Source organism: Martes martes, assembly GCF_963455335.1.
Source record: "Martes martes genome assembly, chromosome: X".
Lineage (NCBI taxonomy): Eukaryota > Metazoa > Chordata > Mammalia > Carnivora > Mustelidae > Martes > Martes martes.
The window spans coordinates 82130531-82146961 of NC_137897.1; the positions used below are offsets into that span (position 1 = coordinate 82130531).

Consider the following 16431-nt stretch of genomic DNA (forward strand, 5'->3'; position numbering starts at 1 on the left):
CCTTTCTATCCCCCCACCCATCTAGGTTCACCAGCTCTCAGCAGGGGTCTTAGTTTGGTGACCAAGGAGCCTCACGGACTCAACACCGAGGAGTTATATTCTCTGGCAGGATTCCACCAGGATCTGACAGTGCTGACCTGTAGGAAACACGGTGTTAAAACCAAGTCCTTGAATGATTGCCAATCTGCTAACCACATCCTGCCAACACAATGCCCTCATCCGCCCTGGCACCTGCCACTGAGATTCTGCCTTTTCCTACTCCCAATTGAACAGTCACTGCGAGGTGTTAAGGTGCCCCTCTCCTCCAAATTATTTCTCACACCCCACCGAGGTTTTTCACTTCGAGAATGCTTTCATATTCATTAGTCTGGCCTTGGGAAGTCAGCAGGGTGAAGTCTGGAGAAAGAAGATGTGAAGACTTGCCCTGGGTCACCCAGCTGGTTAGAGGATTAGCCTGCTACCCCTCCCACTGCCTTCGGTTTTGCTTGCTTTCATGTTCCCCAAACATCCCCTCCTCTGGTCCTGAGCTCAGGCATGGCTGCCCTTTTAGCCTGTTGCAGCCTGCCAAGGGGTACCCCTTGGAGAGACCCCTGCTTGGGAGCACTGCCAGGGAGCAGGACCCCAGTCACACTTTGCACTACAGTTCTAGGCCACCTTGGGAAAGAGGATAATTGCTGGTTTGCTTCACTGAATTCACAGTAGGCAACAAATTTGACTATTTGCTTTGAAATGACTTCAAAAATGGAGTACAGAGTAATGATTAAGAGTCAAGGGCCAGGGGTGGCTGGATTTGGTGTCCAGGCCTGGCTCAGCTCTGTGGTAGCCCAGTGAGACAATGTATACGAAAACCCTCCAGAGAGTTCCTGACCCAAAGCAAGTATTCAATGAAGAGCTGCCACTAGCCTTACCATTTTTCCATAGGAATCCTTGGGAGGCAGTCAGTGTCGCGCACTGGAAAATTTACTGAACCGGATACCTAGGGACCCAGATTCCAGGTCTAATCATTACTGCTCAGCTCGCGATGCTGGGTGATTCATTCATTTCATCTCATCGGGCCTAGACTTTCTCATCTGCACAATACATTGTATTAACCTTTAAAGCTCATTCTGTATGCACAAAGAGGTTAGGTTATGGTGGAAACATGGAAATAACAAAAATGCCTACTAGTGAATGGTTAAATAAATTACATTTGCAGATGACAGAAGACAATGCAGCCATAATGAATGAGGACGATCCGTTGTTTGATGGACATGGAAATAAGGCCATGTGATATCATTGCATTACTTAGAAATGACAGAAGGTTACAGAACTATAGGGTATAATGCGATTCAATTGTGGAAAAATATTTCTATTTGTGTCTTCTACAGTACATCAAAATGTAAACATGATTAGCAGTATATCCCTGGCCGGTGGTATTATGAGAACCTCTATTTTCCTCTTTATATTTTATTTTCTGAGTTATTTGCAGTAACATCTAGTATGTTTCTAATAAAAAAAAAATGACGGCAAACAGAGAAGTTTTCTCTTGCTCCAGTCGGAGAGGCAACCCAATCAAGGCTCTCAGCTCCACAGAAATTTCGAAGTCCCTAAATGGCATGGGTCGGGTATGGTACTGCTGTGTATGGGACAAAGGGGAGGGAGGCCCATAGTAATCATGGCTGCTTCAGTCTCAACTTGTAGGGAACAGCTCTTTCGAACCACCAGAGTCTGAACCCAGAGTCCACATGTTCGCCTTTGCACTCTGGGGCTCAACCGCAGGGGTGGAGTAGGGCTGGGAGCTTGCTGGAGAACTGAGCTGGGTGGACGAGTCCATGGGGCCGTTCGAAGCGTGGGGCTGCTTGGGCACTGGCTCACCAGGGCTGTGTTTATGAGACTTACTTCCTGCTGGGCCTCAGGGCCCATAGCCAGGGACACCTAATGGGCCTCACAGAGCCCCCTCCTCTCCCCACCCCCAAAGCTGGAATGTTCCGAATTCCTCCTTCGGCCAAAACCCTCTCCCCCTAAGGCCTCTCCTGGGCTCACAGAGGTCACCACACAAAAGCCCAGCTGGAGTTTTTGACAGGAAAAACACAAAACTCACCAAACTTTTTTTTTAAGTACCTCAATCTTCCAGACTCCAAGGGTTTAATTCTGATCTGTAATAAGTCTCTGACCCAAGGCTGAGATTTGCAGATGGATTTTGCAAAGCTGTGGCTAACAATTAGAAATCCTTTATCACCTCAGCCTGGGGCCCCTTGCACCTTGCTCCCCTCCTTCGGGATCCTTTCCTCATTCTCCAGGGCCATACATCTCCTCCAAGACTCTGCAAAAGAACTGCCTCGTAAGTGTCTCAATTCTAATTTATTGGCTCCCTCTTAAATTCACCTGCAGGCTCTTGTTTCCTAGTTGCTATCAGTTTGGCCCGTGGTGTCGCCAGCCTCGGCCATCTTGGGTTTCTGAGGGAAGGGCACGGGAGGGAAAGTTCAGGTGGCACCTGGGTGGGTAGCATTTGTTTCCTTAAGGCTACCACAAACTTTCCAGTGTTTGAAACTATGGGGCCAGAGGAAGCACTCTCCAAATCAGATAATACATTCTGAATGGAGCTGTTGAGGACAGAAGGACTGAGCTACCAGGATGGGAGGAAAGGAGCTACAGTTTACTCCTGTGCCCAACTGGAGGGAGGCTGAGGAGGACTCGAAGGGGCGCTTCCCACCGCCCCCCCAAGCCAGCTTCAGTGCCTGAAGCCTCAGGGGATTCTCAGAAGGTGGATTTCTGAGTGAAGTCCTTGTCTCCTCCTTAACCTCTTAAATAACCCTTCCCCCACCGGTCTGTAAGTCTGTCAGAAATTCCTTCTTTGAAGGAAATCCTGCCATTTGTGACAAAATGGATGGGCCTTGAGGGCACTGTGCTAAACAAGATAAGTCTGGCAGGGAAACCAAATACTGCATGAGCTCTCTCTTGCCTCTATGGGGCAATCTGAAAAAACAACACAACACAAAACAAACCCTGATACTCTGTATCTGTATCTTAGATACAGAGAACTGACTGGTGGTTGTCAGAGGTGGGGGTGGCGGGTGGAGGGTGGGTGAAATGGGTGAGGGAGCCAAAAAGTACCAACTTCCAGTAGGAAGATAAAGAAATCCTGGAACTGTAACACACAGTGTGAAGACTGATGCTAACAGTGCCATATTGTGTATTTGAAGGTCGCTGAGAGAGTGGTAGAAAGTTCTTGTCAAAAAAGAAAAAGAATGTGTAGCTATGTGCGGTGAGGGATGTGACCTAAACTTATTGTCGGGATCACTTTGCCATGCAGACATATAATAAGTCATTCTATTGGTATCCCTGAAATTAATATAAGGTCATATGCTAATTACATCTCAATACAAAAAGAAATTTCTTTAGACTGAGACGTTATTCTCCTCAAGCATCCTCTTGGAAAATGGAGCTGGAAACAAAACATTAACTGCGTTTATAGCTAGAGAGATTGGAGATGCTGTGTTTTCGAAATTTGGCCTGTGTTTTCTAGCATGGTAAAGTGGGAGCGCTTTACTTTGATGGTCAGGACAAAAAAGAAAAAATGAACTTCTTTTTAAAGCAATTAGAAAATCCCTCAATCCCGTTGTAGTTCCCTGAGCTGTCATCCGTCAACCGTCAGCCGCTGCAGAAGGAAAGGTGAACTGCTCCGAGGACACACCTTCCAGAAAGTAGGGCTTCAGGGGGATGGCTTTGCCACTTAACTAGAGCCCTCAGCAGCTGGAGGCGAGGTGCAGAGAGGAGAGCAAGTGTCTCAGAGTCCTGGGAGGGGCTGTCAGATCAGGTGATGGAGAAATGAGGTTGACTGGCAGAAGAGGGCTGTGGGGACCTCCATCTCCCCTCCGTCAGGACCCCATGTCAGCTCCTTCCTTGAGCCTGAGAACCCCACCTGTCTTATCCTGCTTGGTCTTACAAGGTCCCAAAGAAGGGGCACGAGGCACAAGACCCTTGGGGCAAGAACTCAGGAAGGGCAGAGCAAGTACCCAGGCAAGAAGGAGTTAATTCAGGAGCCCTGTCAGTCCTGACCCTCCTAATCCTCTCTGGCAGTCCAATCCCTCTGCTAAGGAAGATTAGGTAAGGATCCTAAATGAAGCCTTCTTGCCCAGCCCTTGGGCCATGGAGTGTGTTGGCCTCATGCCCAGAAGACAAATTCAACTGTCAAGGCCTAGAGTTTTCTGTTCCTCCCAAGCTGCCAGGGCTGGACTTTTAGGAGGCTCCCTGAAAGAGAGGAGCTTCCTTTAAAGCTGCCTGCTTCTAGTAACAGCTGTTCAGTCCTCCTATATTTGTCAACATGGTTTCCTGTCCCCATTACCTTAATTGAGACCTAAAGCATTAGAGATGAGCAGACTAGCACTTGGAGAAGTTAGGGGACCTTCTCACCAGGTTCCAGGGAGGTCTGAGACTCGAAGTCAGTCTTCTGATTCTCACTCAGGTCGGGACTCTTTCTCTAAACCATCTACTGCCTCATCACACAAACAAAAACAGAATCCAGCCTGGCACACTCTCCAGTAACCTGCTGTTTTGTCCACCCCTGCTTTCCTGACCCTGCTGAAAGCTGACCTCCTTCAGGCCATCTCTCCCAATTGAATAAGCTCGATCAACGGGTTCTCCCTCCTGCCCAGTCTCCCCAATACAGACTCCAGAGACGCCCAGCCTCACTGATGGCCTTTTTAAAATTCTGCCTTCCCCAAACTACTCTTCCTACTTAGGCCTACTGAGTCAGGACTGACCCTGGGGAGAGGCCCTCATCTTGGGGACACTGCTGACTGTTATGGGAAACTCAAGCTGGGCTCTTCTGCCGGCTTCCCAACAAGGCTGAAGCGGGAGCTGCTCTTCTTCTTGGAGGCAGCAGGTCCGCTCCCTAAAAACCTTAAGGTAGGTTACCAACACTCACGGGGGACCCATAAATAGATCATAAATACAAAGGAAAAGTATGTGACCCAGCCTGAGCTGAGAGAGGGAGTCCAAAGAAGTTTTCAAGGGGAGGATGAGTCCTGAAGGATGACCAGCAATTAGCCAAGCAAATGTTGGGTAGTAGAATATCATACTCAAGGCCTTAGAGATAGAGAGAAAGGCAAATTCAGGGAAATATACCTGTACAGCCATGGCTGGATTGTGTGTGTGTGTGTGTGTGTGTGTGTGTGTGTGTGTGAGTATAAAGCATGAGATTGGAGATTATTGGTGGGAAACGAGGCTAAAAAGAAAATCAGAAGCCAGACAATGGGGGGCATTCCTGATTTCCTGTCCTAGAGAATTTGAACTTCGTCTTGAAAGCAATTAAGAGGCCCTGAAGTTTTTAAAGCATGGCAAGGGGGTGGGGTGGCACTTAAGATTAGATTTCTAATTTAGAAAGATTGTTGCCTACCACATGGGTAATTGATTGCAGATGTGGAACTAGAGAGACCAATTTGAGATGCCCATGAGAGAAGTGGATGCATTCAGAACATATTTTGAAGGTATATTTGATAAGACTTTATAATTGATCACATGTCAAGAAGAGGGGAGGAATCAAGGATGCCCGGCTTGAGTTGCTGGATGAGGGATGGTCCTAGTGAGATAGGGAACACTATGTGGCAAATCACTTGAAGGTAGAGAAAGAGAGCAGATGATTTCAGCTTTTCAAATGTTAAGTTTGAGGTGCCATGAAAAAATTCAGATGGGGTCATTCCAAATGCAGTTGATTATGCAAATCTTGAGTTCATGAGAGAGATCTGTGCCGAAAGTATGGATTCACTGGGGCATTGGCATAGAGACAGATTGATGAAACCACCCTTAGAGAATGTGAAGAATGAGAAGTCCAAAATTCCAAATGAAACCCTACAGGGAACAGTCAGTATTATACAGAGGGCACAAGAAGAAAAACTTATAAAGAAGACTTAGAAGGGGACTCCCAGGGGACTCAGTTAAGTGTCTGCCTGCAGCTCAGGTCAGGATCCCAGGGTCCTGGGGTCAACTTCCCGTACTGGACTCCCTGCTCTGTGGAGAGACTGCTTCTCCCTCTCCCTCTGCTGCTCCCCCTGCTTGCACTCTTTCATTCTCTCCCTCTGCATGTGTCAAGTAAATAAAATATTTAAAAAAAAAAAGACTTAGAATCACAGAAAACAAGGGAGAAGACAGTTTTAGGAAAGAGAGGGACAAAGTGAGATGACAGCAATATGGCCATTGGATCTGGGGGACAAAAAACCTGTGGACAACCTTAGTTTCGGAGGAGGGCTAACGGCTGGAGCCAGACTGAAGAGGATTGAGCAGTGGGTGGGTGAAGTAGAGACATCAACATGAAACAGTTTGTATAGGAATCTTAATTGTAAGGAAATGATGAGGAGAGAGTAGTAGTTGCCTAGGGAGAAGGTCGGGAAAGGGGCTCAAAAAAAAAAAAAGTGGCGTTTGAAGCAGTCACCAGGAGATGCTCGCCAGGGAGAAGCAGAAGGTGCCACTGAGATGCAAGGTCATGATCAGGACAGGGTAGAATCCTGCCAGCTTAATGGTGAGAAAACCTGTGCGTGGAAAGGAGCGGTGCAGTGTCACACCTGGTGAGCGCCAGAGCCGGGATTCAAACTAGATTTCCCTCCCCCTCCCATCAGGTGTGTATTGGCCCCTGTTGTGTATTGGCCCCTGTTCCACGCTGCTTGGCATCCACATTGGCCTTATCAACCTCATCACTGAGGAATAGTGTTGACTGGCAACTCTGCCTGATGCTGCCGAGATCCAATGGAAGTGTAATCGAGGTTTACAATATTGAATAATTAACAAGCTTAATGTATTTCTTCCCCCAAGTGGTTTAAAATTGGAAGAGACAAGCTATTCAGCAAAGGCATATACACAGAAAATAGGAAATCCTGTTTCTTTCACTCTCTCTCCCTCTCTGGCTCTCTTTCTCTGTGTTTGTCTCTCTGACTGTCTCTCTGTCTCTGTTTTTTCTCTGTTTCTCTCTCCCTTTCTGTCTCTCTCCATATCCCTCCATCCTCTGATTCCCTCTCCCAACTTTCTTTCCCAACAGCAAGCAGCTCTCATCCCTTACACTGAAGTCATTGGTTCCTTTAGAAAGCCCACATCTTATAGTCCCTCAAACCCCTTTAACACTTTTATTCACTCATTAAGAAGACATTTTCTTAAAGATTTATTTATTTATTTGTTTGTTTGAGAGAGGGAAAGAGAGAGAGCGCGTCAGCAAACACAGAGAGAGAGAGGGAGAAGCGGGGTCCCTGCTGAGCAGAGAGACCAATGCGGGACTCGATCCCAGGAGCCTGGGGTCATGACCTGAGCCAAAGGCAGACGCTCAACCAACTGAGCCACCCAGGTGCCCCAGGGTGAACACCTGCTCTGGGTGTCATACTCTGCAAGGCACTTGAGATCCAGAGATGAATACAATACAGTTCTTGCCCTTATGTAGCTCGCAGACAAGCGGGGGAGGAATAAGGGTTTAAACAGGAAATTGCAGTACAGGGCAGTAACTCCTCTTCGTAGCTCAATTTCCTCATCTGTACCATAGGGATGATTAGCACCTACCACAAAACATTGCTGTGATGATTAAGTGAGTTAACACATATAGAAGGCTTATAATTTATACATCGGTCACATCGGAAACACTATGTAAGTGTTGCTATTATTATTATTATTATTACTATTACTATTACTGTTGTTATTATTACTATACTACCATGATGGGGGTAAGGAAACACAGAAAATGCTGCAAGAACACCGAGAAGGTGAACTTGATCCAAGCTAGAGGAAGAGACATGAGTGGAACACTAAGTGGTGAGCAAGCACTAAATAGAGAGAAAAGAATGCCAGGCATCTTGCATAGAAGGAACAGCTTGCCCTCGGGTTTGGAAGCAAAAGCCAATATGGCATGATTGAGGAACCGAGAGTAATTTAGCTCAGCAAGAATGTGAGGAGGACAATGGCAAGAGATGAAGCTTGAGAGGTCATAGAGCACAAACAAGTTTGGACTTTATCCTTTAGCCAATGGGGAGCCACTGGAATGTTTTATGTAGATACTTGATCAGATTAATGTGTTGAAAGATCACCTTGACAACGACATGGAGAATGAACCGTGGGAGACAAGACCGGAAATAAGACCAGTGAGGAAGTCATTGCTATAGTCTGGGGGAAGGAGGACTGACCCTGGCAAGTAGCAGTAAGGATGGGGAGAAGAGTACCGTGAATTTGAGGTATATGCAAGAGATAGAGTTGGTGAGACATTGACCATGAAAAGTGAGGAGTCAGCATGAAAATAATGCCAAGAATCACTCTCAGGATTTCGGTCTGGCACGAAGGGATGGATAGAGGTAGAGTTCAGCGATCTCAGGGGGCCCAGGGAAGAACTGTTTAGGTAAAGGTGTGATAAGAGAGATGATGAGTCTCTTTTGAACATGTCAAATTTGAGGTACCTGTGGCATTTCCAGGTGGACATTTTATTCATTTATTTATTTATTTAGGTAGTTAGTCAGTTTTAAAGATTTATTTATTTATTTATTTGAGAGAGAGAGAGAGAGAGTAGGGGGAGGGGCAGAAGGAGAGGGGGAGAGAGAATCTCAAGCAGACTCCCCGCTGAGTGCAGAGCCCGACGCCCCGCTCAGTCTTACGACCCTGAGATCATGACTTGAGCCAAAACCCAGAGTCGGATGCTTAACCGACTGAGCCAACCAGGCTTGAACACTGCAACATCCTAGACAGCTCTCAAGGATAGGCTCAGATACCTTCCTCTTACAAAGCCTTCTACAGTAGAAGAGCTTCCCTTTCCTCTGTCCAACCTAGGTCATCTGCTGGGGGATAGCCTAGGGAATTTTAGGGCTCCCCCCGCCCCCAGACCTTGGCACAACTTTCGCTCCAAAAATCCTTCCCCATTATCTCCGAGGCTAGGGCTGGTAGGGAATCCATTAAGAAAACAGACAGGAAGTGTCCTCAGTCGTGCCTGGTGGAGGGAATTGGGGCAGGGCTGGGCGGATCTGAATTCTCAGCGTGTGGCAGGAGTCTTCTTCGCCGACCCCAGCCGGCCCTGGTGTAGATTCCCACATGCGGGGATGATGACCTAGGGCCAGACCCCTGCTCTCTAGGCCCCTGGAGATTCACAAGGCCTCTAGCAAGCCGGAGTCCAAAGCTGTATCCTAGGACCTGTTCCTCCTGTTTCAGGCTCCTGGAGTTTGGCCTCGGTGTGCAGCTGAGGGCCCTGTGGCAGTGTTGCCGGGAAGTGCATTCAACATCAGGCTCCGGAGACAGAAGCGTGCCAGGTGAGAGCCTGACCCGGAGCTACTGCGGCCAGCACAACCGCCACTGTCACCACTACCTTCTCGGAAAGGAGCCACCCGTCTGGCCCCTGGCTTTGTCTGGCTGCCAACCCAACCCAAGGCATGTGCCTACGCAGGAGGCGATGACATTTTGGCTCCACTTTCAAAGTTCTTTTTTTCTTTCTCATGTGTTATTTCTAAAGATAACAAAGGTCAAAAGGCATCCAGCATTTTCTGGTTTCTCATAAGCTTCTGGTCAATATTTAATCTGGTTTATGGATTTTTTTTAGGTCTTCTAGATGCCTTCTTGAGCCTGCTTGTGGCCACCCACAGACACTTGTAAGGAGGAGAGAAATCGGCTTGGGAGAGGCACTCTGAAATGAGGGATTAGAGGCCAGGATCCAAGGAGCAAGCACTGCAGCCTGAAGGCAAGGGAGCAGGCCCCGACGACGCCCCCATTGCCAAGAGGTCCGCAATGGCCTCCCTCGGCCTCCAACTCGTAGGCTACATCCTGGGCCTCCTGGGGCTGTTGGGCACCTTGGTGGCCATGCTACTTCCCAGCTGGCGAACAAGCTCCTACGTCGGTACAAGCATCGTGACAGCCGTCGGCTTCTCCAAGGGCCTCTGGATGGAGTGTGCCACGCACAGCACAGGCATCACGCAGTGCGACATCTACAGCACTCTCCTAGGCCTGCCCGCTGACATCCAGGCTGCCCAGGCCATGATGGTGACATCCAGTGCGCTCTCTTCTTTGGCCTGCATAGTCTCTGTGGTGGGCATGAGATGCACAGTCTTCTGCCAGGACTCCCGAGCCAAGGACAGGTTGGCTGTGGTGGGCGGAGTCTTCTTCATCCTCGGAGGCCTCCTGGGCTTCATTCCTGTTGCTTGGAATCTTCATGGGATCCTGCGGGACTTCTACTCCCCACTGGTACCTGACAGCATGAAATTTGAGATCGGAGAGGCTCTTTACCTGGGCATTATTTCCTCCCTGTTCTCCCTGGTAGCTGGAATCATCCTCTGCTTTTCCTGCCCATTCCAGGGAAATCGCTCCAACTACTATGATTCCTACCAGGCCCAGCCCCTCGCAACTAGGAGCTCCCCAAGGGCCAGCCAACCGCCCAAAGTCAAGAGTGAGTTTAACTCCTACAGCCTGACAGGGTATGTGTGAAGAACCAGGGGCCAGAGCTGGGGACGGGTGGCTGGGTCTGTGAAAACCAGCGGACAGTGCCCCCGCACCCAGGGCCACAGGTGAGGGACACTGGCACTGGGTCATGTCAGAAGGTGCTGAGGATAGACTGACTTTGGCCGCTGGATCAAGCGAAGGCAGAAACGGGAACTGGTGTGACAGCTTGCAGGCTGGATTGTCAAGATGCTTGCCAAGCCAGCCTTTCTGTTCCCTTCACCTTGCCCACGGCCCTGCCACCTCCCCCCACCCCCACCCCGGCCCGAGTCCCCAACCCTCAACTCCGAACTCCACCCCCTAGCCTAGGTCATACCACAGAGTCTCCCCTCTGCCTTTCGGGTGACCTGCGAATCCACCCCCAAACCCACTCACTAATTACATCCCACTGACTAACCCTTTCTGTGATCAAAGACCCTCCCTCTGGCTCAGGTTGGCTCTGAGCTCATTGCTGGGGGGTGGCGGGGAGGAGGACTGGTGGTTTTTATGGGCACGGCTCTCACCAACTTCCCAAACTTCTCTCCGAAGAAACTGTTTGGCCAGTAATGGAGCCCAGCGCCTCCATTCCATTGTTGTTATGACTCCACAGTGTTCAGACTGGTTTGTGCGTGGACTGAAATAAAACCACCCTACGGTACCGAGGGAGCAGAGAGCAACTGGGTACAGGATGAGAGGGAGGGAAGGCAGTCGAGGACCCAAAAAAGACCTGACTCACTGCCCAGGGCATTTCCCGGAATTCCCTCTCAGTGTGGGCTGGGGATCTAGCCCCCCTCCCACTAGGGGAAATCACAAAGAAAGAAGATATGGTGGAAAGCTCGAGGCAGCAGCAGACGCTGATTCCGCTGAGGAACTGCCTCCAAGCTGCAGCCCCAACTTTCACCGAAGCTCCTGCCTCCCTCTGACCTGGCTTCCTGCTAAGAAACAAGGCTACGCGTCTCCTGAGTCCTGCACGGTGGTTTCCTTAGGAGGGGGAACGTGCCCTTTCTCAAGATGGCTCTTGGCTGGGGGATGACAGCGTGGGAGGCTTGGGGTTCCAAAGAAGAGACCGCTCCTTGATGGTGCCCCAGAAAGAATAAGAACTTTGGTCTCTAAAAAGCTGGGGGGAGGGCATACGAGGTGGCTCCAGTGGGAGTTTCTATCAAGCCAGAGAGAGGCAGCTTCCCCAGGGAGTCTGCAAGCCTAATAGAAAATCAGCCCGAAGTCTGCGATCCATTCCCAAGGGTCTCCCCACAGAGCACCAGAGAGCCTCTGAAAGACAACAGCCCCCCTGCTCCCCCACCTCCGTCACCCCTCAGAAGCACCCGCCATCCTTTGCCAGACATCTCAGAGTTGCCAGAAGGCATCTGAGGACTTTGGCATGGAACGACAATGCCCAAGGAGCTGTGGCCCCGATTTGAGCGAAAGCTGAGCCGCTGCCTGGGATTTCATTTGGAGAGGGACTGAGGAGAACGTCTCCCAGGCAGATACTTCCACCTCCAAGGTGTGGAAATATTCCATTTCCCCTGGGGTGAGGGTGGGAGTCACAGATAGACCAAAGGCATTTTCCCTCACACACCACCCTACAAGTACCCCGGCTTCAGACAAACTCCAGTCCACCTTCCCAAACCTCAGTACCAGCAGAAGGGGCTCACTCGTCTCTAACATGCCTCTCGCCTCTCCACCTTCTTGCTTATGATTAAGCTCTTCTCCCAAGCTGGAAGGCCCTGTCCCCTTAGCCGAGTTCTCCTGTTGTCTGGAGAACTTGCTTAGCACCAACTCCTACAGAGTCTCCTCTGACCACTCCATCCCTCTCCTGCCCTCCCTCCTCCACTCCACTCAGCATATAATTATTGCTTCTTTAATGCTTGTAATTCACAATTTTTGATGGATAGCTATCTTTTCGTGTGCACGTATCTGATTTCACAAATACGTTATAAACTCTTGGAGGGTAGGGGCCATGCCCGAGACCTCTCTGTATCCCCCCAGACTATCTGTAAGAGTGTTGGGCACACAGTAGGTGATCAATAAACACTTGTTGATTGAGTAATTTTGTTACTGTTTTATTCATTCAAAAGGGGCCTTGGCAGGCATGGCAGGTGTGAGAGAGAATTGGACCAGGGGGAGGGTAGAATGGAAACTGGCTCTTCTTCCCACAGGGGGATAAAAACAATTCTAGACTTTATGGGAGACATTATGAAAACAAGACATCCCCCACCACATTCCCAGGGAAACTTTACCTTTTCATTGTGCCCAGGGCTCTTCCCTCTTCACAATTCTTTCATCGAAGTTATTTACTGAATGGCTGTGTGTTTATTCCTTTCGCTCTCTGAACCAGCACTGTGAGGAAGGAAAAGTCATTCTGACAATCTCCATTCAGCAGATGGGGAAACCAGGGCCCATGTGAATAAAGAGATTGTTTTTCCCAGAGCTACATTGCTGGTGTTGGTGCCCCAGACTCTAGACTCCCCAAATAGGACTCTGCTGATCCACTCATTGGGAGAGCCTGCCAGGGGTCCCCCTAAGCTGCCGGAGGAGAGCAATTTATGGCCAACAAAGACACGTTGGGGACACACACAGTTCTCCTGGAGATCTCCTGTGGAGATGATCTGGGGGAGCGGGACCAATTCACATTTGAAAGAGACGTAACACCTCCGTACTAATTTCCCAGACTCTGAAGGTATGAGAGTTTGGGAGGCCAATGATTCTGGCCAGCTGTTGTTCGAACCTCCTGGGGGAATGAACAAAGCCCAATTCACAAAGATGTTAGCTGTGGCAACACTGACGATAACAGCTACCCCCTGCCTCCCTCCCCCCACCCCAGCAAGATTCAACTTACACAGCCCCTGGAGAGAGTGGGTCGCAGAGCACAGGAACCTGTTACAACAGGCCCTGCCTTGCACTCCCCACGTAGGCCTTCTCTGGTGCAGAGGCGAGGACCCCGCCACCCGAGCCCATTTAGAGGAAATGGAGGCGGGCAGGAGTAAGGTGTGGAGAGAAGAGGCTCTCTGAACAGAATTTGTACAAGGGATCTCGTCTCTGGCCTGGCACCAGGAACTCCAGAGTGCTTGACTTGGGTGGAGGGCAGTAGAGGCCAGAAGAAGGGGTTGCTTTGCTGACTGTGTTGTGCTGAGGGGGCAGCCCTCTGGTCTGGGCTCTGAGGACCCACCACAGGGCCACCAAAGCACTTTCAGATCCACAATTGCCTTGCGTTCTCCAAATACCCAAAACGAAGCAGGTCTTTTTACAGGAGACAAAATGGAGGCCTCCCTAAATTCACAGTGTCAGAGTCTGACTCTAAGCTTACAAATTCTTCCCCCAGCAATGTGGGTCTGCGATTCTGCCTGGGAAGGTGTAAGAGTGTCTTCTGCTCTTCAGACTCCCGCAGCCCTCCTCTCCCTGTCTGCAGCTGGGCTAGAAGGGCCTTCAAGGGAAATAGGGCCCAGGGCTTCTATTCATCTTAGGATGAGGCTGCCCGGGGACGTCCTCCTTCCCTGTAATCTGGGAAGAGTCTACAGAGGAAGTTAGAATTTCATTTAACTAGAAAAACCGGGGCAGAGCCGATAAGGAGCAACTGTTCCCTTTGGCTGGGTGTGCAAGGAAAGCTTTGCTCTAAATAATTTCCTCGAAATATCCCGGTGTCTGAGTCCAAGTTGAACAGCTTTCAGCTCACCCCATTGCCTTCCATCATAAAGTAATTTAGATTAGCCACAACCAAGGGGATAGTGAAGGCCATTGTGTTTATGCCCCAAACTGATGGCTCTGACCCTTGCACAAGGAGAGATGTTTCTGCCCTCCCTCATTCCTCTGATAATAGTGTGACTCATGTTTTCTCCCCCTCAGGGCCCTAGTGACCTACTGCTATGTGATCATTAATAGGGGAGGGGGAGGCTGAAACTGGCTTCTTGCGGGAAAGGCAAGCTCCAGCTTCTTGAGAGACCTTCATCCAGCCCATCCAACAGCCATTCAATGGGCTCCACAGCCAGGCAGCCCACGCGGCCTGCACCCTCACTCCATGTCGGATGATGAGCGGAAGACTTTGAGGGCAACAAGTGCAATGAGGGTGAACAGCGAGGTAAAGTCTGTGCCTTGCAGGAGTTGACAGCTGATGCAGGGCCAGATAAGATATGCACACCGAAGCGTGGTGCAACGCGTGATACGGTGTGTCCTATGAGAGATAGGAGGGAAGTTCCAGAAGGTAGGGGTGTCAGGGGCTACTTCAGAAAGGCTTGTACGTCCCCTCAAATCCCAATCCATATGAAGGGAGGGTCTGGCACCCCTTGAGCTTCGGTGGGGGGTGGGGAGGATGATCCAAAGAAACTGCCTCCTGTGGCTAAAGGACCATGGGAGACAGAGCAAAAGGGTGGACAGCAGCGCTTTGGAGGAAACAGGGTTATACCGCACAGCTCATCCAGAACCCCTCTGAGTTTGCCTCACAGGCCTCCTGAGTGGCTCCAGTGGAAAGAGTGCCCCTAGGGCCCGGCCCCTTCTCCCTCATCTGCTTCTCTTGGGCAGCTTTCTGGAAATTGGTGGGGGCAGTGGAGGCAGTGCCCATCCGGGTAACCTGAGGGCTTTTGGCCCCGGACCAGAGGAGAAACAGCTGTGAGAGAAGGGAGAGAGGACGGAGAAGGGCACGGCGCTAAAGGGGGGCAGATGGGGCCTGGGCAGAGTCAACTGTTCCCTCCCACTCAGCCCTGGGTCCATGGACAGGAGATTCTTCTGTGCCTGTCGCTGCCCACTCTGGGACACAGAGGCCCCAGGCGGGGAAGCGCATGTGCTGCTCTGCTGGCTGAAGCCTGGCCTTTGCCCAGCCTGGTCTCCCTGCCCCAGCGGCTGCTGACTTTGATGAGAACTCCTGTTATCTCCCTGAGAGAGAAAACCTCAAACAGGAAGTCCAGTAGGTTATCTCTCTCTTTTGCCCTAAGTGGTGGCTCCTCCACACTGCGATGTGATCGCTGATAAAATATTAACAGGTTGTTATCAGGCCTGGCACTGCGGAAGCTGTAATGGGACCACCCCTCTGCCTCCCACAAGCTACCACTTTCCTGAGACCGGCTGCTCAGGAATTCCTAGCTAACTCTTGCCTACAGTTCCCTGCTCTGGGCCTCATTTCTCCACAAAACAGGTGGCGGTGGTGTTGGGCTTTACAAAGCCGGAGGTCACTCCATAAGTGCAGACCATCAGGTTGCACTTCCCCATTATCCCTGAAGTCCCAGTCCTCCAGAATGGCACCCTTGCTGCTTCACAAGTCACGTCTGAGGAGGGCTTCGAAGAACTTTCTATTTGCAAACATGGCCTTGTGGAGAGAACACTGAGAAAGTTCGCATGCTTTCAGACAGATACGTACAATGCAATGGGAAGCAAGGTGCTCAATGAGTCTCATAGCATGGCAGGCAACCCCGAGTTTCAGCGGGGGCCCCTTTCCGCCAACAGCACTTCGTGAGCCTGTGACATTTGACAAAGTTCGTGTGGGTTTGCTCAGGAGAAAGGCCACTCCCAGCGAAATCACAAGCAGCCTCTTTGTTTGCTTTTTTGTAGAATCACCCAACGGGAGGCAAGAAGGTGGATCAGCATCCCCCACAAAGGCTATCTGCTGACATTGTGAAGACTCTGCTCCCTTGGTTTAAAGGCACTAAGTGCCTTGATGGGAGAAAAAAAAAGCACGTATATTTTTCTAGCAAGAGAAACCCATTCAGTCATAGATTAGCCACTGACGTCAGAATTTGCACTAGTTTCTCAGTTTAGCGCTTTTTTTTTTTTTTAAAAGAGCCAGAATGAGAAGACAAGTCCAGTGGGCCTAAGAAAAAATAGAACATCAATTCAGAGGCAGTGGACGCTGGAATCACGGGCAGCAGGGGCCTTCTCTAAGTAACACATGCTCTCTTCAACTAAATGATTCAATAGGCTTTGATGGAGATGAAGTAGAAATCAAGAAAGAGGCAGACAAGATGAGAAAGGTGGTGCCATCTTTTTCTCAGCAATTCCAGAAGCACCTCCTGTGGTTAATTTTACTCTTCTGTGTGTAATAATAAACCA

The 16431-nt window shown here is 50.0% G+C and overlaps 1 protein-coding gene across 1 annotated transcript; it reads left to right on the top strand.

Moving 5' to 3' along the window:
• The first annotated feature begins 9570 nt into the window (after positions 1–9570).
• CLDN2 (claudin 2) lies at positions 9571–12445 on the top strand. The gene has a single exon (XM_080795624.1). The coding sequence runs from the start codon at positions 9715–9717 to the stop codon at positions 10405–10407; it is 693 nt and encodes a 230-aa protein (XP_080651750.1). The 5' UTR covers positions 9571–9714; the 3' UTR covers positions 10408–12445.
• The last annotated feature ends 3986 nt before the right edge of the window (positions 12446–16431 follow it).